This window comes from Urocitellus parryii, chromosome 5 (genome assembly GCF_045843805.1).
Source record: "Urocitellus parryii isolate mUroPar1 chromosome 5, mUroPar1.hap1, whole genome shotgun sequence".
NCBI classification, from domain to species: Eukaryota; Metazoa; Chordata; class Mammalia; order Rodentia; family Sciuridae; genus Urocitellus; species Urocitellus parryii.
In genome coordinates, this window is record NC_135535.1 from 5,996,442 (window position 1) to 6,018,812 (window position 22,371).

The following is a 22,371-nucleotide window of genomic DNA, read 5'->3' on the forward strand; positions in this document are numbered from 1 at the left end:
CTCCTCCACTGGCAGGTGCACACGTTTTACCATTTTTTTTAAGATGGAATAAAACATTTAATAATAATTGAGTGTAGTCCGGCGCAGTGGCACAGGCCTGTAATCCAAGTGGCTCAGGAGGCTGAGGCAGGAGGATCACAAGTTCAAAGCCAGCCTCAGCAATTTAGTGAGGCTCTAAGCAACTCAGTGAGACCCTGTCTCTAAATAAAATACAAAATAGGGCTGGGATGTGGCTCAGTGGTCAAGTGTCCCTGTATTCAACCCCAGGACACCCCCCAAAATAATAATTGAGTATAGAATTTGGCATAAATAGGTGAGAAGAATGAAATTCTATTTGGGGATAGTAGGAACCCAATCCTGGGCTTCACACAGGCTGAATGTTTTCCATGTGATTTCTCATAAACATAACAAATGCCAGTCTTCAGGACACCCCGGGCAGATGGGGTGTGACGGCCTCGTCTAACCAGCTGGAGTCTGGGCCACGCAGAGGTCTGGCGTCCCGTGGGCAGAGCAGCTCCCCTCTGCTTGCTCTCCTCACAGGCTCCCAGCGTGGCTGAGACGTTGACATCAGGGACCAGACAATTCCTTCTTTGGGGACCCTGTCCTTCGCCTGGAAGGATGGTCTGTCCCTGGCCTGTACCTGTCACGTGTCAGGACTCTCTCCAAGCTGTGACCAGCAGAAAGTGTCTCCAGACCCTGCCCGAGGTAGAATCACCTGGTGGAGAATCCCTGTCCTCCACCAAGTGGGAGGCCCCTCAGGCTGCCACTTAGTGCCAAGGAGGACCCCTTGCTTTGGACAGCAGAAGTGACCCCTCTGCATGCAGACACAAACAGGTAGAACTGCGGCCCTGGGGACACGGCACACACCGGCCCCTTCACCTGGAACTAGAGATGTGAACTAGGTTCTCACGCAAGGGCTCACGGGACTAAACCTGTGTGCACATGGAGAAACGCTCTGCTGAGCCCAGGCCAGGAACTTGGTCCCAGCGAGGACCACGCCTCTGCCCCTGGGGTCCTTCCCAAGACCTCCTGGCTGAGCCTCTTCTCCCCCCTCAGGCTCTGCGATTTCTCCAGAAGAATTCCTCCAGGTACCACTTCAGACGCACCAAGATGCTGCCTGTGAGCGGCGGCTTCCACACCCGCCTCATGGAGCCCGCTGTGCAGCCCCTGGCACAGGTTTTAAAGACAGTGGCCATCAGGAAGCCGCTGGTGGCCGTCTACTCTAACGTCAGTGGGAGCAGGTACCTCCACCCCACGCACATCCGGCAGCTGCTGGGGCAGCAGGTGGTGTCCCCGGTGAAGTGGGAGCAGACCATGCACGCCATCTATGAGAGGAGGAGGGGCACCGAGTTCCCGGGCACGTGGGAAGTGGGCCCTGGCCAGCAGCTGGGGAGCATCCTGAGGAGCTGCAACCTGAAGGCCTGGAAGGGCTACAGCCACGTGGACGTGCTGCGGGCCAGCGAGGACCCGGACGCGGACCTGGACCCCAGCGAGTCTCCCCGGTGACTGCTGAGGGCTGGAGACCCTGGGCAGAGCCGGTGAGCTGGGCCTGCCCTCCCGGCCACCGGCTGCCCCGGCAGGAGAGGGAAGGTGGGCCCGTGCCCAGGGCCACCTGAGGAGCGCCGAGAGGGAGGGCTTCTTTCCATGACTCAGCCACTCCTCCTCCTCGATAAGACCAAGGCCACCTGGGCACTGTGCACCTGCAGAGCTGGACGCCTGCCGCCCCTTCAGACAGGCAGGGTTTGCCCCGTGGAGCTGGTGCCCTGCCCTGTGGATGCTGAGGACACACCAGCATGGCCTCAGCCAGGCCAGAGCCAGAGGGGCCCTGCACTGCCCTGCAACCTGCCAGTCACCTGGGGCCACACTCCTGGCTCCTTTGTCCCTGAATCTAACAGGCTCAGGATCTAAGTGACCTTGGCAGCCACACTGCCCACCCCTCACTCAGCCGCATTCCTATAGCCAGGGAGCACATGTGAAGTCCTGCCGTGTGCCAGAGAGCAGGTGGCCTCTGCCCTGGCAGAGCTCCCTGAGCAAGCTGGACACTGTGGTGTGCTGAGGCAGGGAGGACAGCTGGGCCCTGACCCCCCCAGCGAGCCCCAACCTCTTTATGAAGTGCCATCCATGGTCACACTGGTCACTGCCTGTGGCCCCAGGAGCCAAGCAAGACTCTCTGAGGTCCAGCTGTGCAAGCTGACATTAAATACCAGCCACTCTGAGCTCTGCACCTGGTGTTTCCATCTCTCAGTGACAGGGGGACATCTCAGTGGGAATGTCCCTGGAATGTCCATGGATTGTCTTAAAACACGACTGTTACTTAGGGACAAGTCACACCCTGGATGGGGGCTTCTCATTTTCAATTCTGTAGTGTTTCTGCCCAGGACCCTGTTGGCCTCTGGGCAGAAACTGTCCATGTATGGGCCAGGCCCCCTCTGTCCTGGCTCCAGGCTACTCCACACCTAAGCAGTGCTTCCAGGCATTGTGACCTAAGAATGTCCCCCAGGTTTCCCTGCAGCCCTGGCTGAGGACCACTGCTCCCCCCAGAACTCAGTTCTCATCACAGCCTCCTCTGAGTATCATCCAGGGCATGGAGCCCTTTAGAAAGGACTTTTTATTTCCTCCCTTTTGTTTGAAGTCGGGGTCTGGCTGAGTGCAGTGGCGCTGCCTGTATTCCCCACAGGGAGCCCAAAGTCACCTTAACCCTCTGTGGGCACATGATGGGCCCCTCAAGCCTCCTTGGTCTGAGGGAAGACCCTCCACTGTCCCCAGACAGCCTGCACCCCAGCAGGCCCAGTGGCCGTCCCCAGGGCCAGGTCTCTTCCACCACCTTGGCTGGCCCAGGGGCCTGCTCAGGGTTCTGCTGTGTGGAGGGCTTCAGGAATCAAGAGGCACTAGGTGACCAGTGGATTTTCTGAGCCTTTGTTCACCAAGACCCGCCTCCACACAGGGCTGGGCTCTATGTGAGGTGGGTCAAGTGTGGAGGGAATGTGTCAGTCCCGATTCTTGCAGTGTCCCAGGGCTTGGGGACAGTGAAGACTGCTGGGCCCTGCTGCAGCCAGGGATGGGTGGAAGCAGCCTGAAGCCAGATGTGCAGGCGGCAGCTGGCCTGTGAGGGGGCAGGCCTCGCAGGCAGCCTCCTGGGCACTGCCTCTTGCCCTCTGGTGGGTGCACTGCCTGGCATGAGCACCAAGGTGCCAGCCCAGGGTCACAGCTGCGTTGGTGAGAGGCTGCAGCCACATGCCTGTGTCAGAGGCTCAGCAGGTCCCTGTCCTCGGAGGGTCTGTGGGAGATGCTGTGATATGAACCGGCCCAAGAGGCCCCTTCCCATCCCATTTCCTCCTTCAGGGAAGTCTAGGATCAGCTACCCCAGGTCCCTATCACCCTGGAGAAGTCACAGCGGGTCTCCTCCATCAGTCACCCTATGCCACCGCCTTTCCAGGGCCAGCTCTTCCGCTGGAGGCCTTCCCTGCGTGGTCCCACTCATCCCTGCAGGCATCTCCCTGGTCTCCTTCATGTCCCTGAAGCCTTTAGTGGCTTCTATTTATTTATTTATTTATTTTTGTAGTTATAGATGCACAGATGTCTTTATTTATTGATTTTTATGTGGTGCTGAGAATGGAACCCAGTGCCTCACGTGTGCTAGGCAAGCACTCCGCCCCTGAGCCACAGCCATAGTCCCCTCTGTGGCTTATTTACATGTGCATTTTATTTAGATCTGAAGCAGGTCACTGTCTGCACCACACCCCCCAGAACCTGTGAGGGCCTGGCACAACAGCACCCCAGTGTGGGACGCCTGCAAATCCCTGGGGCAAGGTCAGTGTCCCCAATTCCTGCACAGAGAAGCAGCCAGGGCCACCGCCTTCAGCAAAAGCAGCTTCCCGTCTCCTTGGAAGAGCTCCTGGCTCCTCCAGGAAAAGGCGCAGGCGCCCAGCCAAGTCCCTCAACTTCAGGAGGAAGCCTCTGCGGGGCGGTGGTCAGGGCTGGCCTTCCACGGCCTAGCCATGCGGACTCCAGCAGGCTCCCATTCCCCGGGGTGTCCACATCCACACTGGGAGAGTCCCGGGCGCACTGCCAAGTCTCTACCCTTGCGGGGACAGGCGTGCCCTGGCTGGAACTGTAGGCAGACGCTGTGGTGCAGGTGCAGGGATCTGGGGAACGGGGCTCATCTGGGGAAGTTCTGAGGCTCTGCAGAGGAGGCCCACACAGCAGGTGGGGGTTGGAGGGCCCGGGGGTGCCGTCAGGGGCCTCTGCTGGAAGGGCTTGCAGGGGTGTGCAGGGAGGCCCTCCAGGCCCGGGCAGGAGGGGACAGAAGGGGCCTGGAGCGGACGAGGGTGTCTGGGAGCACTGCTGGAGGGCCGCGGTCTGGCTCAGTGCAGCCTGGGAATGTTAGTGGGAGGGGACCCTGGTGGAGCCTGGACCAGGGACCATGGCAGGTATCTAGTCCAAATAGTGGGAAGCCGCCCCCAACCCTTGGCCCAGGTCCTACTTGCCCACAGAGCCCTGCTGGCTGCAGCACCCCCAGGAAGTGGACAGGGTGCAGAGATGACCGACATCCCCACTGTGAGACCTGGAGAGCCCCCAAAATGATCCCAACAGTGCATCTCAGGCACCACTCGGGAGGGGGACACATTCTGAGCACCGGAGGCAGCAGTGGGGTCCTCAGGTACAAGGAGGAGGCAAGGATAAGGCCACCCCTCCTCCTGCCACAAAGCTCAGCCTCCAGGGAAAGAGGGGCCTAAGGTGATGCCACAGAGCCCCAGACAGGACCAGAAAGACCAGAAACTGGCTGGAAACCAACCTTTTATTGAACTCTGTCTCCTCTACCCTTCAGAAATCTAGGCCAATAGATTCCGCTGTGGTCCACAGACAGGGGTGTGACCAGCACTCCCCCCGCTGCCTACCATACCCCAGCATGCGTGAGAGGAAGGCTTCCCCGGTGACAGGCTACCCCCCGAGAGGGCCAGGGTCAGGAGGAGAGCAGGCCAGCCAGGCCTCCACATGGGCAGTTAACTGGAAACCACCCCAGAGGTCCGGTAAGTTCATTTCTTACAAAAACAACAGAAACTCCAGTACAAAACCTCAGCAGTGTCCCAGCACTATCTTGAGTTTAAATATAAAAAGGGAAATCTCATCGGGAAACACCACTGTCCAAAGGACAGAACCCCCAGGAGCCGGCCACCTCCAGGATGGGTTCCAAGGGCGAGGGCCAGCCCCGCCCCGCGCAGGCCTCACTGGAGCCGCAGGTACAGGGCCCTGCTCAGCAACAGGCCCAGCAGCAGCAGCACGGGCAGCAGCTCCCGGCAGGCCCGGGCAGGAGGCACCTGGGGACCGAGAGAGGACAGTGAGGGCCCAAGAAGGTAGGGGACCTCACCTCAGAAACGGGGCGGCTAGGACAGGGTGAGGTCAGACAGGGCAGGCGTTCAGCAGGGACAGGGGAGCCAGGAAGTGGCCCTGAGTTGGGGCAGAGATGGGGCAGCATCTGCCAGAGGACAGCTCTCCTGGCAGAGGGGCAGGAGCACAGTCCTGTCAGCTGGGCCCAAGGTTCCTGGGGCTCTGGGCCAGGGAGGTGTGGAAACAGGTGAAACCTAAGGTGACAGGGAGGGGGCGCCTGTAGCACACCAGGGGTGCGTCCAGGGGTCTCCAGGCCACTCCCACGGGCAGGGGGCCAGCTGCGCCTGCAGCCTCTCGGCTCTTACCCGGGTTCTGGGGGCCGCGGGTCTCCAGAACCACATGTTCTCCCTGAGGCTGGCGAGACCCTGGGTCAAGCTTCTGAGCACACCCGTGACTCTCGCCTGGCTGTAGCTGAGAGCAAGGCTGTAAGACATGGGGAGCGGGGCAGGCTTCAGGGACTCCGCCCCTGTGGAGGCCTGTCCCCTCCCCACCCCACTGACACCAGGGCTTCCCCTGGCACCCCATGAAGGACAGTGTCCGTCTCCCCACAGCGATTTCTGGTTCATAGATTTGTTCACATCTCCTAGTTCCTCCCACCTGCCGGCCAGTGCCCTGCAGGCCCTTGGCCAGTTACTGCCCCACTTGTCCTCCCCAGGGAGCCGGCTGAGGAGCCAGGCCTGGGTGCCCACGCAGCCTGCCCTGCCCTGCAACTCAGGACTCTGGATGAAGACTAACGGGGGGCGGGGTTCTGAATGGTGCTCTGCCAGGCCGGGAGAGGCAGGGGCAGGTCAGAGAGAGCCAGGGGCCTCTGGACAGGCAGGGAAGCAGAGGGTTTGGGGTCTGCTTGGGAGTGTCAAGGCCATTTCCTTCCAGAACTTGGGGTCCAGCCGTGTGTTAGGTTCTGGGCCTCTACCTGCCTGTCCAGGGTCCCTCCCCAGGTGAAGTCCTGGGCAAGACATGGGCTGCTTACCTGTGCATGGCCATCCCAGGCAGCTGGGCCAGTTGGAGGCCCCGAAAACACAGATCCATCTCATCCCCAATGCAGGCCAGTCGCAGGGCCACCTGGTGACTGTGGAGAGGGAACAGGTGGGCAGGATGTGGTACTGGAGTAGCCCAGAGCCAGGCAAGAGCAGGGGTCAGATTTGGGACCAGCAGCAAACTTTCCTGCGTCCCTCCATCTACAGGCAGACTCTGAAGTCACACTGCTTTAAAATCCACCTCCAGGGGTGGGTGGCCAGTGTCAGTAAGTGGGCTGCCCGGGGGGCCTGCTCCCGCCCCCCAGCTCCCGAGAATGCTGAACACCCCGAATGTCAGTCCCCACTCTGAGTGTCCCCGGAAAGCCCCAGCAGGGTGCAGCTCATGGGTTTTGGTGAATAACAGTGGCCAGCATGGATGGACAGGTTTGGGGGTGCCTTGAGACCCCCTCAATTGCTGAGGCTGGCTTCCCACCAGGACTTCAACTTACCTTCCTCCTTGGACTAGGGGCTCAGAGACCTCTCCCCTGGTCCCCAATGCTGAAACCACCCCGATACCATTGTCCCTTTCTAATAGTCCCCTGCCTGGGCCCTCCGCTCTCTAAACCAAATTCTTGACTGAAATAGTACAGGCAGGTGCAAGCCTGCGTCATGCATGTGCACAGCTCAGACTAAAAACCAGTCCCCTTCAGGGTGCACCCTTCTCCCCAGGCTTGGCCCACATCCCACCCTGGTGATTCAGGAGCTCTGCCTGGAAGTCCCAGGCAGATCCACCTGACCCTGGCCACCTGCACCACCTGATGACCTGTCTAACGTCCCCCGGTCTGTTCTCCTGGAGGGCGAGCTCCCACTTCTGTCCTGCTAACGTGATGCATCTGAGTAGCCGGATCCCTAAGTTCAGGATCTTGATGACTAATAAGAACCTTGGAGCAAGAGGAAACATCCAGAACCCTGGAGCTGAACTCCTGCCTGTGCCTGGCAGTGGCTGTCCTCCAGCTTGGGGGAGGTGACTGAGGGGCGGAGCCTCAGTGCCTCATCAGTTCCTGGGAGGTAAGGCTGCAGCGCCCCCTGCTGGGGGAGCCCATGAGCCTGGCAGATGCGGACGCTGGACCCAGCTGGGCTGGCAAGGGTGGTCCTGAGACCCTGGAGGCCGTGTCAGTCCCAGGAGTGCCCCTCTTCCAGCCTCAGTGGTTCCTTAACAAATCACTGCCCTAACTGCCAGGGCTGGGGGCTGCTCGGCTGGGGCACCTTGAGGCAGGTCCAGCAGGCCTCCTGGCCAGCGCCACAGTCCATCGTGGGACCTGGACATGCTGGGTGCCAAAGGGTCCTTCTGTGGGTGGGGATGAGCACAGGGGACCTCAGTGGCGGCGGGGTGCGGAGACATCACTCACTACCTAGGGAGCGTCCCTGCCTCACAGGTGCCTGCTCTTCCAACCCATCCCCAAAGGTCACCGACCAGTGGGCCCTTGGGACCTACCTGCCCTGAACCCTGAGGTGCAGGCGTCCCCCAGGACGGAGGACCTCCTCTCCCGCGGGAGGGGTCAGGCAGGAAGCACCTGCAGCCAGCAGAGGTCCGGGTCTGTACCGGAGGAGGCTCCTGGAGACGGGTCTGGCCTCTGACATCTCTTCTCTGGGGAAGGAGACAGTGTCACCGGCCCCTAGAACTGCCAGGGCTCGGAGCCCCAGGTCCCAAGGCAGGCGCTCTGGCCTACTGAGTGCTCGGAGCCCCAGGCCTCGGGGGCAGCTGCGGAAGCCTGGTGTCTGGCCTCCTGCCTCCTCCTGCCCCCTAGAGAGCCACAGGAACTCAGTTCCTTTTCCAGTCGTGGAAATCAGAATGCCCTCCCCCAAAGCAGCCCCGAGACCTGGGAAGGTGGCTGTGTCCCCTAAAGACCTTACGTCTGTGAGGAAGGACTGCCACACAGAGCCCGCTAGGTCTCCTGGATCGGCTGCCATGAGAGCCCAGAGACTGTACCCTGTGTCCACCCCTGCTCTGCCCGGCTGTCCACCCCAGGCCCAGGCGTCAACATGGAGTTTCCTGTGGGTTCTTGGCTTTGACTTTGGCTCTGGGGGCTGGGGGTTGGGCCTAGGCACAGGCAGGTCAGCTAAGTGCCCCGGAGCTGCAGTGCCAGCCCTGCCTGGGGCTTGGGCCTTCATGTCCGAAGGCCCCGTGTCATTTGTCTCCACCCTGAAAAGACGAATACATGCTGTCCTCCTGCTGACCCGACTTCTGTTAGGAGGGCCAGGCTGCGGTCCTCAGAAAGGGGAGGAAAAGGGTCCTGCCTTCCTGTCCCTGCTGGACTCCCTCCCAGGCCTCCTCCCCCTCCCCTTCTGATCTGCTAAGGTCACCAGCAGCCTCCCCCAGCAGCTCCCACAGCTGGAAAACCCAGGCACCTGCTGTCCCTCTGTTGGGATGGACACCTGCTTTTTGAAGTCTGCTGTCTCTCTGAGCAATAAAAGCAAATGAACCAGGAGTAGATGACACTCCCACCTCACAGGGACCCTGCCCCGGCTTCCGGGCCTTTTCTTCCACTACTGGGTCCTCCGAGTTGCTCAGTGCCTCAGTCTTTGCTGAGGCTGATATTGAACTCGTGATCCTCCTGCCTCAGCCTCCTGAGCCGCTGGGGTAACAGGCGTGTACCAGGGCGCACAGCTCCAGGCCTTCTCTAAACCAGTCCTCCACGCAGTTTCACAACCTCCCCCCAGCTCCCCTGGCGGGGCTGCTCTTCAGCCCTTGGCCAGCTCAAGCACTCCCACTCCCCCCAAGTGGCCCCGCACACGCACTCCCCCAGGCCACCACAACCCTGCAGGGCCTCCCTCTGCAGCGTCTGTCCCTTGTAGCCAGTGCTGGCCCCGTGACCCAGCCTGGCCACTGAGAAGTGGGAGGCAGGGCTTGAAAGAAAGGGAGCCAACCCAGCCAGGGCAGCTCCGGGTTCTGCTGCTTGAACATAGGAGCGAGGGCTGGCGCTGCAGCAGCCAGCCCAGGAGAGCGGAAGAGGAGAAAGCAGAGCCTACGGCCTCGTGGAGCAGCTGCAAGAGTGACAGTCACGGTCAGCCCCTCTGTGCCCAAGACAAAAATTGCAGTATTGGGTGGGGTGCTTGAATGGCACTCCTTGGGCTGTTGGGAGGAGGGGTGAAGGAATCCCTTTCAAGCCCTCTGAGGAGCTGGTACCCCCCATGACCTTCCTGCAGATCAAACTTTATCCAAAATGCGAAGGGCCAAAATGTTTCAGATTTGGGATTTGTTTTTCTTTCAGATTTGGAACATTTGCATATATGTAATGAGGTATCTTGGAGCTAGCACCCAAGGCAAATCAAGAGATTGGTTCTTTTTTCATGTATACCTTATGCACATAGGCTGAAGTTGATTTTACACAAAATGTTGTGCATGGGGCAAAGCTTGTGTGGGCTGACTTGTGGAGTCACACTGGTGCCCAAGGGTTGAGTTTTGGAGCATTCTGGATTTCAAGTTCTCAGACTGCAGATGCTCATCCTGTTATTTTCTTACAATAACAAAAATAATAAATTAATTCCTCACATCTGCTGGCCCTAGAGAGCTCACAGAGCACCTTCCCACTCTCTCCTTTGACTTTTTGGTTCAAAGAAGAACCGGAGATTGGAAAAGTTCATGACTCAGAGCAGGGTGTGGTGGTGCACACCTTTAACCCCAGATTTGGGAGACTGAGGCAGGAGGATCACAAGTTTGAGGCCAGCCTCAGCAATTTAGCAAGATCATCTCAAAATAAGAAAGGGCTGAGGATGTAACTCAAGAACAGAGCACCCTGGGTTCAATCCCCAGTAAACACACACAGACACACACACACATATACACACACATACACATACACCACATACACACACACATACACCACACACACACACACACACACAGAGTTCATGACGTGTCAGGGGCTAGAAGGAAACTCTCCTTCAAAGAATAGCCTGACATTTACGAGAAACAGCCCCCTGGGAGACATCCTGCAGCTACCTGTTCCTGAAACATCCTGCGGTTATCAGGATCATCAGACATCCTGCAGCTGGCAGTTTTACCACCCACATCCAGCAACTGCTGATTGGAGACTTTCCCCATCCCCAGCATATAAATACCCCTGTGTGAACAATAAAAGTTTGCAGCTTGATCAGAACTCCTGTCTTGCTGTCATCCCTCGTGTCTCTTGTCCCTTCATTCCTCCCCACCTAGGTTGGCCGCCCGTCATTGATGTGTCCTGCCGGTCCGGGACAATGACTCAGCTAAGAAGGGATAGAGGCTCTAGTCTCCTGCCCCCTCTGCCACATGGATTGATGTTCCTCAGACTGCAGGCTCCATGCACATGGCAACTGGACCCCTGAACGCCTGGACCGCTGGGGATGCCTGAGGCCAAACACAAAGAGTGCTCCCTCCTTGCTCTGGGTGACACGGGGAAGGCAGAAGCTGGAACAGCAGCACTCACTGGGCAGGGGTCAGAGCAGAGCCCTTAGTTTGGGACCCTCTGGGTGTCTGAGGACTGATGTAGACAGTGAATCTCCACAGGCACCCCACACAAGCAGCCCAGGAGAGGGGAGCACGTGGTGACCGACAGGCATGGGGTGTGGCGTGTCTTAGGCCTGGAGGACTGGAGAAACACAACAGTCCCCCGCCCTGGCCGGGGTGGGGTGCACACCAGTCAGCCAGGCTGCCCAGGAGGCGGAGGGAGGAGGATCACAAGAGCAAAGCCAGCCTCAGCAACTCAGCGAGGCCCCTGAGCAACTTAGGAGACCCTGTCTCTAAGTACAAAGATGAAAAGGGGCTGGGGGTGTGGCCCGGTGGTTAAACACCCCGGGTTTAATCCCTGGTACCAAAAAAAAACGAGACAAAGCAGCAGAAATGCCCAGAATTTCTGTCACTAGAGACAGTGTTTCAGTTTCCCAAGAGGAAGACGGAGAGCTTTCCACCTGACCCAGAGGGAGTCTGACACGCAGCAGGGGCCGGCTGGAGGCGACAGGCGCACGGCACACAGCTGCCACAAAGGCCCCCCCCCACCCCCCACCCCCCACCCCCCGCATTGGCACCTGCACCTGTCAGGCAACACCTTCGCCCGCGGCAGAGTCAGGTCTGCCAGGTCCCTCAGCGCCAGGGCAGGGCCACACCTGCGGGGCACACCTGCAGGCAAGGCGTTGACAGTCACTGGGTTGGAGCAGCCCCCAGACCCTTGGGCAGGAGGCTGGGAGGGTCCCCAGTGGCCTCTGTGTACCCCACACAGGTTCTGTCCCAGGTGCACACGGCTAGAGCTCGGCCAGTTGAAACCAGCGAGGGACGCGGAGACCATCTGCAGGGCAAAGGTGTCCAACAGCGCTCTAGAAAGCGCTTGGGGGGACAAAGCCGCCGTGGCTTGAAGCCACTCTCGGGGACCAGATGGCCAGAGACGACCTTCACCACTGTTTCATTCAGATCTTGCACCTCTGCACAGGATGTGGCAAAACCCCTTTCCCTGGCCAAACGTGGACTTCACAGAAGCCGCCCATGACACTGGCCAGCAGCCCAGAGGCCCCTTTGGATGAGGACACCATCCTTGGCCCCTGGCCCCCTGGGGATGCCTGAGGCCAAACGCAGGCCTCTCTGTCCATTCCCTTCAGCTCGTTCAAAAGGCGGGAAGAGGGGAGGGGCTGCCACGCTCACACCCAAGGCAGAAGGGGACAGGTCCGGAGCCACCCAGGCCCACGGGCTCTGGTCACACAGCGTGGCCTGCAGGACTCCAACTTCAGCAGCCGAGTGGGAAAAATGACACCACGAGTGACAGGCCAGGGGTGCCAGGTTCACAGACAGGAGCATGAATGCAGGGAGCCAGGGAGAGCCAGGGGCACCCGCTGACGGCACCATGGAGTCTGCAGTCACTGACTCAAGATCTGGGCACAACAGTCCACAGCGCTCCCACACGCCGACCCGAAAATAAGACATCTCCACCAGGAGGACGGAGAAACAGGTTTTAGGTCGGAGATTAATCTAATTGAGGACGCATAAAACTTTTTAGGCAGAAAAATTTTAAAGCCCATTAAAGGACATAAAAGGCCCAGATAAACAGAGGTGGACCGCTTTTCAGGGCAGAGGTGGTCTGGGTTGGACAGACGAGAAGCACAGAGAGTACGCGTGTGTTCAGTGGCCTTTAAGGAATATGTCCAGAGCCCCGGCTGCCCCCAAGCTCCAGGTGGAAGGGGGGTGACCATGCAAATGGCCATTTCCCTGGGAAAACAGCTCCAGCCCTCATTTGCATTGGCCTCCCCCCAGCCTCCAGAAACCTCCAAGTGACTTCAGAGGCCTGCTGTCCCCCCTCCCCCTGCTGTCCCCCCTCCCCCCTGCTCTCCCCTCCCCGATTCCCCCTGCCCCCTCCCCAGAATACATATTCCTGGAGACCCTAAGTCCCAGCCTCTTCCCTGCCCTGTGGGCAAGCACCACAGTAGTCAGCCCCATGCTGGACACATGGCCTTGACCTTGACCCACTCTCCTGTCATCCCCCTACGTAGCAGACATCCCCAGACCCCCTGCGGGACCTGATGGAAGGTTCGCTGTTGTCAGGAGTCCGCAGAGAGCAGGTGGGTCTGCCAGGGCGGCCACCCACTGCCCCAGGGGGCGGATCTGTCGCCCACTGTCTGCCTTCCTTCCAGACCCTTCCTGACCCACTGGCCTCCCTTCTGAGGGGGCCTGTGACAGCCACCGTCTCACCCTGGGCTCACACCCCCATCCCACCCCTCAGCCCTCCTGTCCTGGGCCCGTTTCCCTATCTATTGCTAAAGGGGGATGACGTGCCTCCTGGAGAATCCTGGCTGGGGTCTGAGCACCCACTGTGGTCAGACAAGGAGTGAGAAGGAAGCCGTGGCTACGAATTAGCTCATGAAACACCCAACAGAGGGCCTTACCCACCACCTTTTGCAGTTCAGGGTATTGAACCCAGAGGCACTTTGCCACTGAGCTACATTCCCAGCACTTTTTATTTCTTATTTATAGACAGGGTCTCCCTAAGTTGCCCAGGCTGGCCTCAAACTTTAGATTCTCCTGCCTCAGCCTCCCAAGTAGCTGGGATCACGGGTGAGCGCCATGGCATGTGACTGACAGTATCCGTGTCAGTGGGCCCGATACAGAGCCAGTGACTAACAGGAAGTATCACTTGAATCTTTGGCCCCCAGTTCAGTTTCGGGCTGAGCAGGCTTGTGTTTGTTGAGTGAATAAAGGAGAGCATAGCCTTCCCAGGGGACCCAGCGTGAGGTCACAACATCTGCAGATCCAGGAAACTGGACTAAGTTTTAGCACCTGTTTTTTTTTCCCCCCTGAAAATTTGCAAATGAGTTGTTGAAAACTCTTCTTTGGTGAAAGAAGACACACCTGCCCAGGTCCCCACCCAGGCTGCCGCCCATACTGAGCCTCCTACAAACAAAGTCCACCTCCAGTTGAGAGCCCCATTTTACCTGCGGGAGGCTGGGTGCCATGAGAGGGCCACACCCACAGCCTCGAGGGTACCAAGGGGCTGGAGGGGCGGGGAGGGCCGACAAAGCAGCCTGCACTTGGTCACCAGCTCTGCCACTGGCTCATCTGGGAAATGGGGGGACACCCTCCCCCTCCCCGCAGCGAGTGCAGATCTGTCCTGGGCAGCCCCCAGCAGGTGTTCGGGGATGGAGCTCTGGTGGAGACCCCAGACGACACCCACCAGTTCCATCAAAGCCCAGAGGAGGACCTGCTGCTTCCCCCCTCACAGATTCAGAAACCGAGAGCAGAAGGGCGCAGTTCTTCTCCACCAGAGCTCCCTGCAAAACGCCCCCCAAGCCTGGCCCTGGACCATGAGGCTGCAGTGCCACCAAGTGCCTGAGAGGAGCTGGAAAATCAGAACTCACAGACAGATAGACAGACCTGAGCCACCCCCACCCCATGTACACTGTCACCCCGTCTGCCACCCTGGCTCCTTAAAACCTGGGTGACTTGGAAGGGGATGGGAGGACCCCCAAGTAGCCAGGGTCCCAAGCTCCAGAGTGAACAGGCAAGTTCCCACCTCCCTGGAGGTCAACCTGACAACCAGTAGCCCAAGTCACGCTCTGCCTCACACACTCTGGTTCCTAGGAACGAGTCCTGTATCCTGTTCACACCCGGCACGTTCCTAGCAGCCCTGAGAAAGAAGGTGCGGGCTGTGCCCAGACCATGGAGGGAGATGGCGAGGCAGCCCAGGGGCAGAAGAGAGGGCAGCACAGGCTTCTTCTCCCTGTGCAGAGGACTCCATCAGGCCCTGGTATAAGCAAAGCCGGGATGCGCGGCCCGTCTCTCAAAACAGGAAGGGGGGGACTTTGAATTTTTACCATATCTGCTTTTGTGAGCTTTACTTTTTAGGAATGCACGTGGCTGGCTACTGGGACACAAAAGATTTATTTGTTAATGGCTTGAATTCATCTCCAGCAGAGCTGTTTGCCTGGAAGGTTTATTTTAGGGAACAAAGGCCAGCCCCCTCCCACCCCACTCCAGTCTCCTCTAGCAGGCACCTGCAGTGTCCCCTGCAGCCTGTCTGGGAGGGGACAGGGCTCACAGACAGAGAAAAGGAAGGAAGAGAGGAAGGGAGGAGAGAAAGGAAGTTCTGTGCCGGGGTAGGCCGCATTCAGGAACTTGGAAGCGGTGGTTGGGAGAGGCCCTGGGAGGTGCGGCCATCTGGCCTGGCCACCCTGCAGCCCTCCCTTGACCCCCCGCAGTGGGGATGCTCATGGACACCTTGTTTCCTTTCAACTTCCAACTCCAGTTTCCAGTCCTCCCCAGAAGAGGTCCACCCTGTGTCAGGATGGGGGACTCGGGAGGGCCACCCATCGCGCCACCTCCAAAGCACCTTGGCCCAGCAACGTGGCTAGGACCCAGCCTTGACCACCCAAAAGTCTCCTCCCGAGCCCTGCAATGCTACTGTGTGCACTGGATTCAAGGCACAGTGACGCCTCTGGTGCACACGACATGGGGCTCAGGCACTCGGGCTCTGGCCTAACTGCCCTGTGCCCTGGCTGCCTCCTCTGTGACCCAGACCTTTTGAGGTGGCCACGGCAGCCGGAGGGAAGACACAAACACCAGCGAAGCCCGCGGTGCCACCAACAAGGACACCGACACCAAGCAAATCAGCGTCGGCGCATCTTCCCGAGGGGCTGAGGGGCTGGGAGGGGAAGGCAGGCCTCCATCCCTCAGGGAGGCCAGGTGCACACGGCCATGTCCCTCACTGGTCACGTGAGTCCTCTGTCTAAGAAGGGAAAGGCGTGGAGAAAGATCTGGAAGGAAACGGTGAGTGGATCCCTTCTGAAAGGACCTGAGGTGGGTTCTTGGTGGGAAGCCACTAGTTCTGCCCAGGGACAACCAGGACAGCTGGACGCCTGGGCCCAGTGATTTACGACAAATACCCTAGCCCAGCGGGTGCCTCCTCCTTCATTTATTGAAACAAGAGCCTAGTGAGATGATGTTCTGTGTCCTTCAGGCTCCAACCTCTAGGAAAATGGCCCAGAGGGAGGGCACTCACCCAACTTGTGCAGGCCCTCAGGTCCCTCCAGGTTGTCGAGGAAAGAGGCCAAATTCATAGTCATCTTGAGAGTCTGAAGTGACCCCAGGAAAGGGGAACTCTGCTCTTCTTCCCCATCAGAGATGGGCAGTGGGACTTGGCAGAGGACCCCACCTGGGTCTGCAGTTTTAAGTTGCGGGAGCAGGTACTGAAATGTCGGGGTCACCGAGTGGGGACGGTCCTGGGTCTCACCTGCACACCTTTGCCTCCCAGCCCCTTGAAATCTATTTCGTTTTATATTTTTGGTGCTGGGGATTGAACCCAGGGGCTCTTCCCACTGAGCTACATCCCCAGCCCTCTCTCGTCTTTCCCCATATTTTTCATTGGTGCCTGACAGTTGTACCTCAATAGTGGGCCAGGCGCAGTGGCGCACGCCTGTAATGCCACGTCCCACAGGGATTAGGGGCCCTGCTGGTACCTGAGTGGCCAGAAGTCTCTTCGTCCCAGACCTGCATCAGGCTCTTAGCCTGGGCGGCCCCAGTGAATGTCTACCTGTCTGTCTGCCAGCAGTGGGAGCCTGCCCCGCCCTGCAGAACAAGGACTTGGCAGAGGGAGACCGTTCTCTGCAAAGCAACAAGAGTGAGGGAGGGGACGGAGCGTGCCAGCTCACAGGGACAGGAACTCCCGCCTGGAGGCCCTGGAAGGACACACACCCGGGACACATGTCCCGCCTCAGGCTCACCTTCTGTGAAGGGCAGGAGGGAGCGTCCCCTGGCAAACGCAGCCCTGAGGAGCACCCACGGCAGGCCAGCGGCCCAGAACAGCAAGGTCACCGTCCTCATGGCCTGGACAGGGGCCACTTTAGTCTCCTCCAAACCCAGCAGCTGGCTTTGCCCTCAAGATAGGGCCTTGCAGCCCCAGCTCCAGACGCACACACTGAGCGTCACTTATTTTTTTGCAGTACCAGGGACTGAACCCAGGTGTTTTCATACAACCAAGCTACAACCCAGCCCCTCTAAATCTATTTTATATTTTATATTTTTGGTGCTGGGGATTGAACCCAGGGGCACTTCCCACTGAGCTACATTCCCAGCCCTTTCTATTTTTCCCCCATATTTTTAATTGGTACATTATAGTTTATATTAATAGTGAGCCAGGTGCAGTGGTGCGCGCCTAGGAGGCTGAGGCAGGAGGATCACAAGTTCAAAGCCAGTTTCAGTAACTTAGTGAGGCCCTGTCTCTAAAAAAACAAAAACAAAAACATAATAGTAGTGGGATCCACTGTTAAATATTCACACATATTGCAACATGACAATATAGTTTGGCCAATATCATTCCCCACATTTCCCCTTTCCTCTACTGATCTTCTTTCAGTTTTTTATGAGATCCCCACACCTTTGTTTTCTTTTTTCCTCTCTGAGATCCACACAGGGGAGAAACATACAACTCTTCACTTTCTGAGTTTGGCTTATTTTGAGTTGAAACACAATATTCAAGTTCCATTTTCCTACAAATGACATAAGTTACTTCTTCTTTGTGGCTGAGTAAAACTCCATTGTGTATATATCCACATTTTCTTCATCCATTATCCACTGACGGACACCAAGGCTGGTCCTACAGTTGTGACCTGTGCTGCTATAAACACAGGTGTGCACGTGTCACTATAGCATGTGCTGACTTTAATTCTTTAGGATAAATACGGAAGGGCAGGATAGCCCAGCCCTTTAAAAAAAAAATATATACCAGGGATTGAACTCAGGGGCACTCAACCACTGAGCCACACTCCCAGCCCTATTTTGTATTTTATTTAGAGACAGGGTCTCACTGAGTTGCTTAGCACCTCACTTTTGCTGAGGCTGGCTTTGAACTCTCGATTCTCCTGCCTCAGCCTCCTGAGCTGCTGGGATACAGGCGTGTGCCACTGTGCCTGGCTCAGTTCTTTTTTTTATCTTGAGACAAGGTCTTATTAAGTCGCTGAGGCTGGCCTCAAACTTGCAATCCTTCTGTCTCAGCCTCTGGAGCAGCTGGGATTATAGGCATATGCCACCACTCAGGCGCCACCAACAGGCAGCAAATGTCCTCTTTTGTGTGGGGGGAATCATTCTCATCTGACTATTCCCATCACAGGGCCCCTCTACCAACCCCGCAGACTCAGTCCTCCCCTGCACTTCCTCTCTGTCTGGGTGTCAAATTTTCTCTCATCCCCAGAAAAACAGGTTTGCCCTGCAGTGCCCAGCGGGTGTTTTGTATTGTCACATCCTAATATTGACACTAGGAAAATCAGCTGCCCATTTGTCTCCATGCCTGCCCCTTCCCCGGCCACCTTGCCTGCCCCTCTCCTGCCTGCTGAAGGGCCAACCAGGAGCTTGCACCAGACTCATTGGCCCACACACTGTGTTTCTCCAGGCCCAGCCCCAACCAACCAGTGGCAGGACAAAGGAGAGGCGAGGAAGCGGCCACTCACGTCCAGTCCAGACCCACTGCTGGCCTCCTGGTGGCCACCAACAGCAAAACCCAAGCGCCATTGGGAACTTCCTCAAAACCGCTCAGAATTGTTCTGGCCAGAGAGGAAAACAGTGGGAATCTCGTGGGATCCAGTTAAGTCCGCTGCAGGGGAAGCAAGAAGCCATTAACTGTCCACAAACTTCAGTTTCACTAACAGGATGCTTTCCAGGGGGAGGGGAGAACACCACCGGCTTCAAGCACACAGGGCCCTCCAGCCCCCCACCGACACTCACTGTCTGGAGATGGTCAGGAGCCCAGAGAGGGACTGTCAGGGATTGTCCCTGGCTTCTCCGGCAGCTCAGTGGATCCAGAGGTCCCGTCACATTTGTACCCACCAACCCGGGGAGCTAGCAGGCACGAAGCCCCGTCCTGCTCCAGGACTCATCACAGGGGGCCAGGCCCTCAGGGACAGTAAAACAAGGCCTGTGGACAGAGGTGCTGGGAGGGGAGGCTGCCCCTGGAGACAGGGCAGTCAGGGAGGACTGCTCACAGGAGGTGGCAACTGTGCAGAGAGAGCAAAGAGGGAGGAGCCAGACACCCACTGGGACTGGGGAAGTGTGTCACTCCAGGGATCTGTCTTAAGCCTCACACTATCCCTTGGGAGGACTCGGGATAGACTGTGGCTGGGGGTGAAGCTCTGTGGCCCAGCACTTGCCTGGCAGCACGAGGCCCTGGGTTCAGTCCCGGCGCTGAGGGAGGAAATCAACTAGAAGACATCTTAGAAGTTTGGTTAAATGGGTTTGCCACCAGGGAAAAGCACACTCTGAACTTTCAGGCGTAAGCTAAGAGCTCTGGAAGCCGCCCCCCAGCTGTGTGAGGCATCCTAAGCCAACTCAAGGGGCGGATAAAGAACTGTGCAAACCCAACACAGGAGGCTCTGCAGAAGCCACAGCCCAGGTCCATGCGGCCTGGAACCCTGGGGTCCTGAGGGTGACAGAGCTGTGGCTAGATTCAATGAGTGTCCCCCAAAGCCTTCAGGCATCTAAATTCAGTTCCATCCTGAGCTAGTAAAGGGCAGAACCTTGGTCTGAGCCTGGTGTTAAGAGGCAGGGCCTGGGAGGTGACACGGTTAGGGTAGTCAGTATGGGACCCCATGAGAGAGAAACCAGAAGAGATGTCGATGCCCACTTGGGGGTCTCGGCACTGGTTGTCCTCAGGACCCTGCCGGCCAGGTGGCCGTCCCAGCCGCAGCTCTCTACCACATACCCCCACAACTGGAGCCAAACAAACCTCTTCTTGATAACAAAGCCTTTATTTTTATTCATTTATTTTCATGTGGTGCTAAGGATCGAACCCAGGGACCCACCTGTGCTAGGCCAGCACCCAGGCCCTCTTCTTGATAACTTTGAGATACTGCATCATTAGAAACAGAAAACTGGCAGATGGGAGGCCCCAAAACCTGGAGAACGGAGTGTTAGAAGTGAAGACGTTGAGGAGGTGAAGGCCTGGGCAAGGAGCCTGGCAGAGGACTCACCTATCTCTCAGCTGCCTCAGATGACTCTTCAGGGAACACTTGCAAAACAGCCTGTCAACAGCAGGAATCAGCCACTGAGAACCCGGGCCATGCCCCAATCCAGTGGAAAGAAGGATATTTACAGAAGCTACCAGCAGCCACTTGGGCAGGAACCTCAGGTACCCATTTTACAGAATCAACAAACTGAGGCTCAGAGAGGTGGATGGCCTGTCCAAGGCCACCCAACTGAGAAGTGGCTGCATGGTCTCCAAAAGAGGGCTCTGGGCTTTTAGCTGAAAGGCCCAGCACCTGTGCTTCCTGGGACCTAAGCCTCAGTCTCTCCAGCTGTGAACTGAGGCCTCCTGCTCCGTGAAGTTTAAGCAGATGGCTCTTTTAGCCCCAGGGTCCCTTCTAGGGAGCTGCTGTCCCCGAGTAGGGTAGGAACTTTGTTGCAGCAGCAGCAGCAGCAACAGCAACAACAATGTCCCGCCGCAGGGGGTGGCTCCTACTAGCGCCAACTGCAGCAGCAACCAACGGTTTACTAAGCGTTCTGCATCCCGGGGGCCAGACCCACCCGGAGAGAGAGACAAGCCCTGAAGCCTCGGCGCAGGTTAGGCCGGGTCACCAGGGGGGCGGCGGGGCCTCAAGCGCCAACACCGCGGCGACTCCGGGTCAACGGTAAGTGGCCCGCGCCCTGCCGGGTGGAGCCAGCCGGGCCCGCGGGGCACTGCGCAGGTGGCAGCCGGCGACAGCGCCTGGCTCCTCGTGCAAGTTCCTGTTCCGGATTTTCCCCGGCCCTTCCTCAGGTGCACGGGGCCCAGGATCCCGGCGGGGACAGGCGCCCGACGCCATCTTCCCTCTTTTCGTGGACAGAGCTGTGTCGTCTGGGCCCTGGGCTGGCGGTGCCCCACCGAGCTCAGGGCCCGGTCTGCAGACAACGAAGGTCGGAGCCCCGAGGCCACGCAAAAGGGCGGCGCGAGGGTGACGGGCAATGCGCCTCTGGGCGGAGCGCACAGGAGCCACCCCTGGCACGGGTGCGCAGGCTGTGGCACGCGGGGCTGCGGCTGGCACAACGCGGGGTGGGACCTGGAGCCCCCAGCGAGACAGGGGACTTTTAGAGCCGGGGTCTTCAGACGGCCTCCCTCGAGGGACTCCAGACTCCCTCGGGATATGCCGGTGTGGGACGGGGAGGGACTTAGGTCCGGGTCCCCGACCTCGCAGCAGTGCGCCCTGGTCAGCGGCCTGTGCGCTCACCTGCCGGGCTTGGGGCGGGCTGAGCGGCGGGCTGTGGCTGGGCTCTGGGCTCCAACTTACCTCGCGACAGCAGCAGCGGCTGGGAGGGCGGTGGCAGTGTGCGGCCGGTGGCTGCTGCTGTGTGTCGCGCGGGACCTGCTAGGCGGCCCCGCCCCCCGGCCCCGCCCCGAGCCCGGAGCCGGGAGTCGGACTCAGCCGCTTGCGGAGCTCGTACCAGAGCATCTGCCGCCTGCTCACGCGCCCCGCCCTGCCCATCAGCGAGTGCGCTCCGCCGGTGCCCGGGTGAGCTCCCTGCGCCCAGCACCGGCCGTTCGACGTGCGCGCCCGGGAGCTTGAGTTGAGGGATCCGCCGGCCCCAGACAATCCAAACTCGAATGAGCCTCGCTCCGTCCTCTCAAGACTCCACGGCCCTTTTGTACACTGAGCCACATCCTTAGCCCTTTTTAATATTTTATTTAGAGTCAGGGTCTCGCTGAGTTGCTTAGGGTCTCACTAAATTGCAGAGGCTGGCTTTGAACTACCATCCTCCTGCCTCAGCCTCCAAAGTCGCTGGGATTACAGGTGTGCTCCACCGCGCCTGGCTAGCCCTGGGCTTTTTTCATGCCCGTTTTACCCAAGTGGAAAGAGGCTCCGCGAGGACCGAATGGCTTTCAAAAATCCGTGCCTTTAGGCTGGTACTTATGGGAATTTGAGTTCTTTAAACCGGTAGTGAAAGGTCAAAACCGTTTCTCACTTCTTAGAAGCAGCGCGCAGCGCACTGCGCTGGAGCCTGGGGGCTTCCCCAAGTGCCCAGCTGCGGCGGCCCTCCGCACCAAGGGGGCTGGCGCTGGGCAGGGGGCTCAGGGAGGGCACGGGGCAGATAGCCCACGTGGAGGCCGCTGAGAGACCCTGGAGGGAGGAGAAATCCGGAGTTCCAGGTCGGGTGGGCGGGGTGGTCTCCAATCCCAACCCCCAGCAGGGGTGTTTTGCAGGTAGAGAAGGAGGGGTGCTGGGCATGAATAACAAAGTAATCACCTCCAAGAACTGGGCTTGTTTAGGGGTCCCTCTCTGGCCACGGCCCTGGGGGAGGGGTAGACAAGGGCTCCCCTCCCCCTCCCGTCCTTTGCCGCTCTTTCTTTGCTCCCTGGAGACAGAACAATGAGCCTACTTGGGCCTCAGTGTTCTTATCTGAGAAACGGTCCTGCAGGGAGAGAAGTTTAGTAAACTCAGGCTGTGGGTAACCAGCGGGGGCCCTCCTGCCACAGGGCGTCTTTGGCCTCTTTTCCAGGACCTGCGAATTACATCAACTCCAAGCCAGAAGCCCGGCTCTCCCAGAAATGTA

At 58.6% G+C, this 22,371-nt stretch overlaps 1 protein-coding gene and 1 pseudogene across 1 annotated transcript; one reads left to right on the top strand and one right to left on the bottom strand.

Annotated features, from left to right (window-relative positions):
* The first annotated feature begins 1,075 nt into the window (after window positions 1-1,075).
* On the top strand, window positions 1,076-2,238 carry LOC144255133 (malonyl-CoA-acyl carrier protein transacylase, mitochondrial pseudogene; annotated as a pseudogene).
* Window positions 2,239-5,225: 2,987 nt separating this feature from the next.
* Window positions 5,226-15,923, bottom strand: Bik (BCL2 interacting killer). The gene is made up of 6 exons (XM_026394325.2): window positions 15,860-15,923; window positions 11,415-11,499; window positions 7,840-7,992; window positions 6,359-6,457; window positions 5,694-5,811; window positions 5,226-5,318 (listed from the first exon to the last, which is right to left on the bottom strand). Exons 1-6 carry the CDS (start codon window positions 15,921-15,923, stop codon window positions 5,226-5,228), a joined length of 612 nt encoding a protein of 203 aa, XP_026250110.1.
* Between the last annotated feature and the right edge of the window lie 6,448 nt (window positions 15,924-22,371).

Excerpts from the sequence above, each read along its gene's own strand:
- Bik (XM_026394325.2), bottom strand. The coding sequence starts at position 15,923 with ATGACTATGAATTTGGCCTCTTTCCTCGACAACCTGGAGGGACCTGAG. Across the intron at positions 11,500-15,859 it reads TGAGGGCCTGCACAAGTTGG|GTGTGCCCCGCAGGTGTGGC; the intron begins GTGAGTGCCCTC and ends CCTTGCCTGCAG. Across the intron at positions 5,319-5,693 it reads CCGCGGCCCCCAGAACCCGG|GTGCCTCCTGCCCGGGCCTG; the intron begins GTAAGAGCCGAG and ends CTCGGTCCCCAG.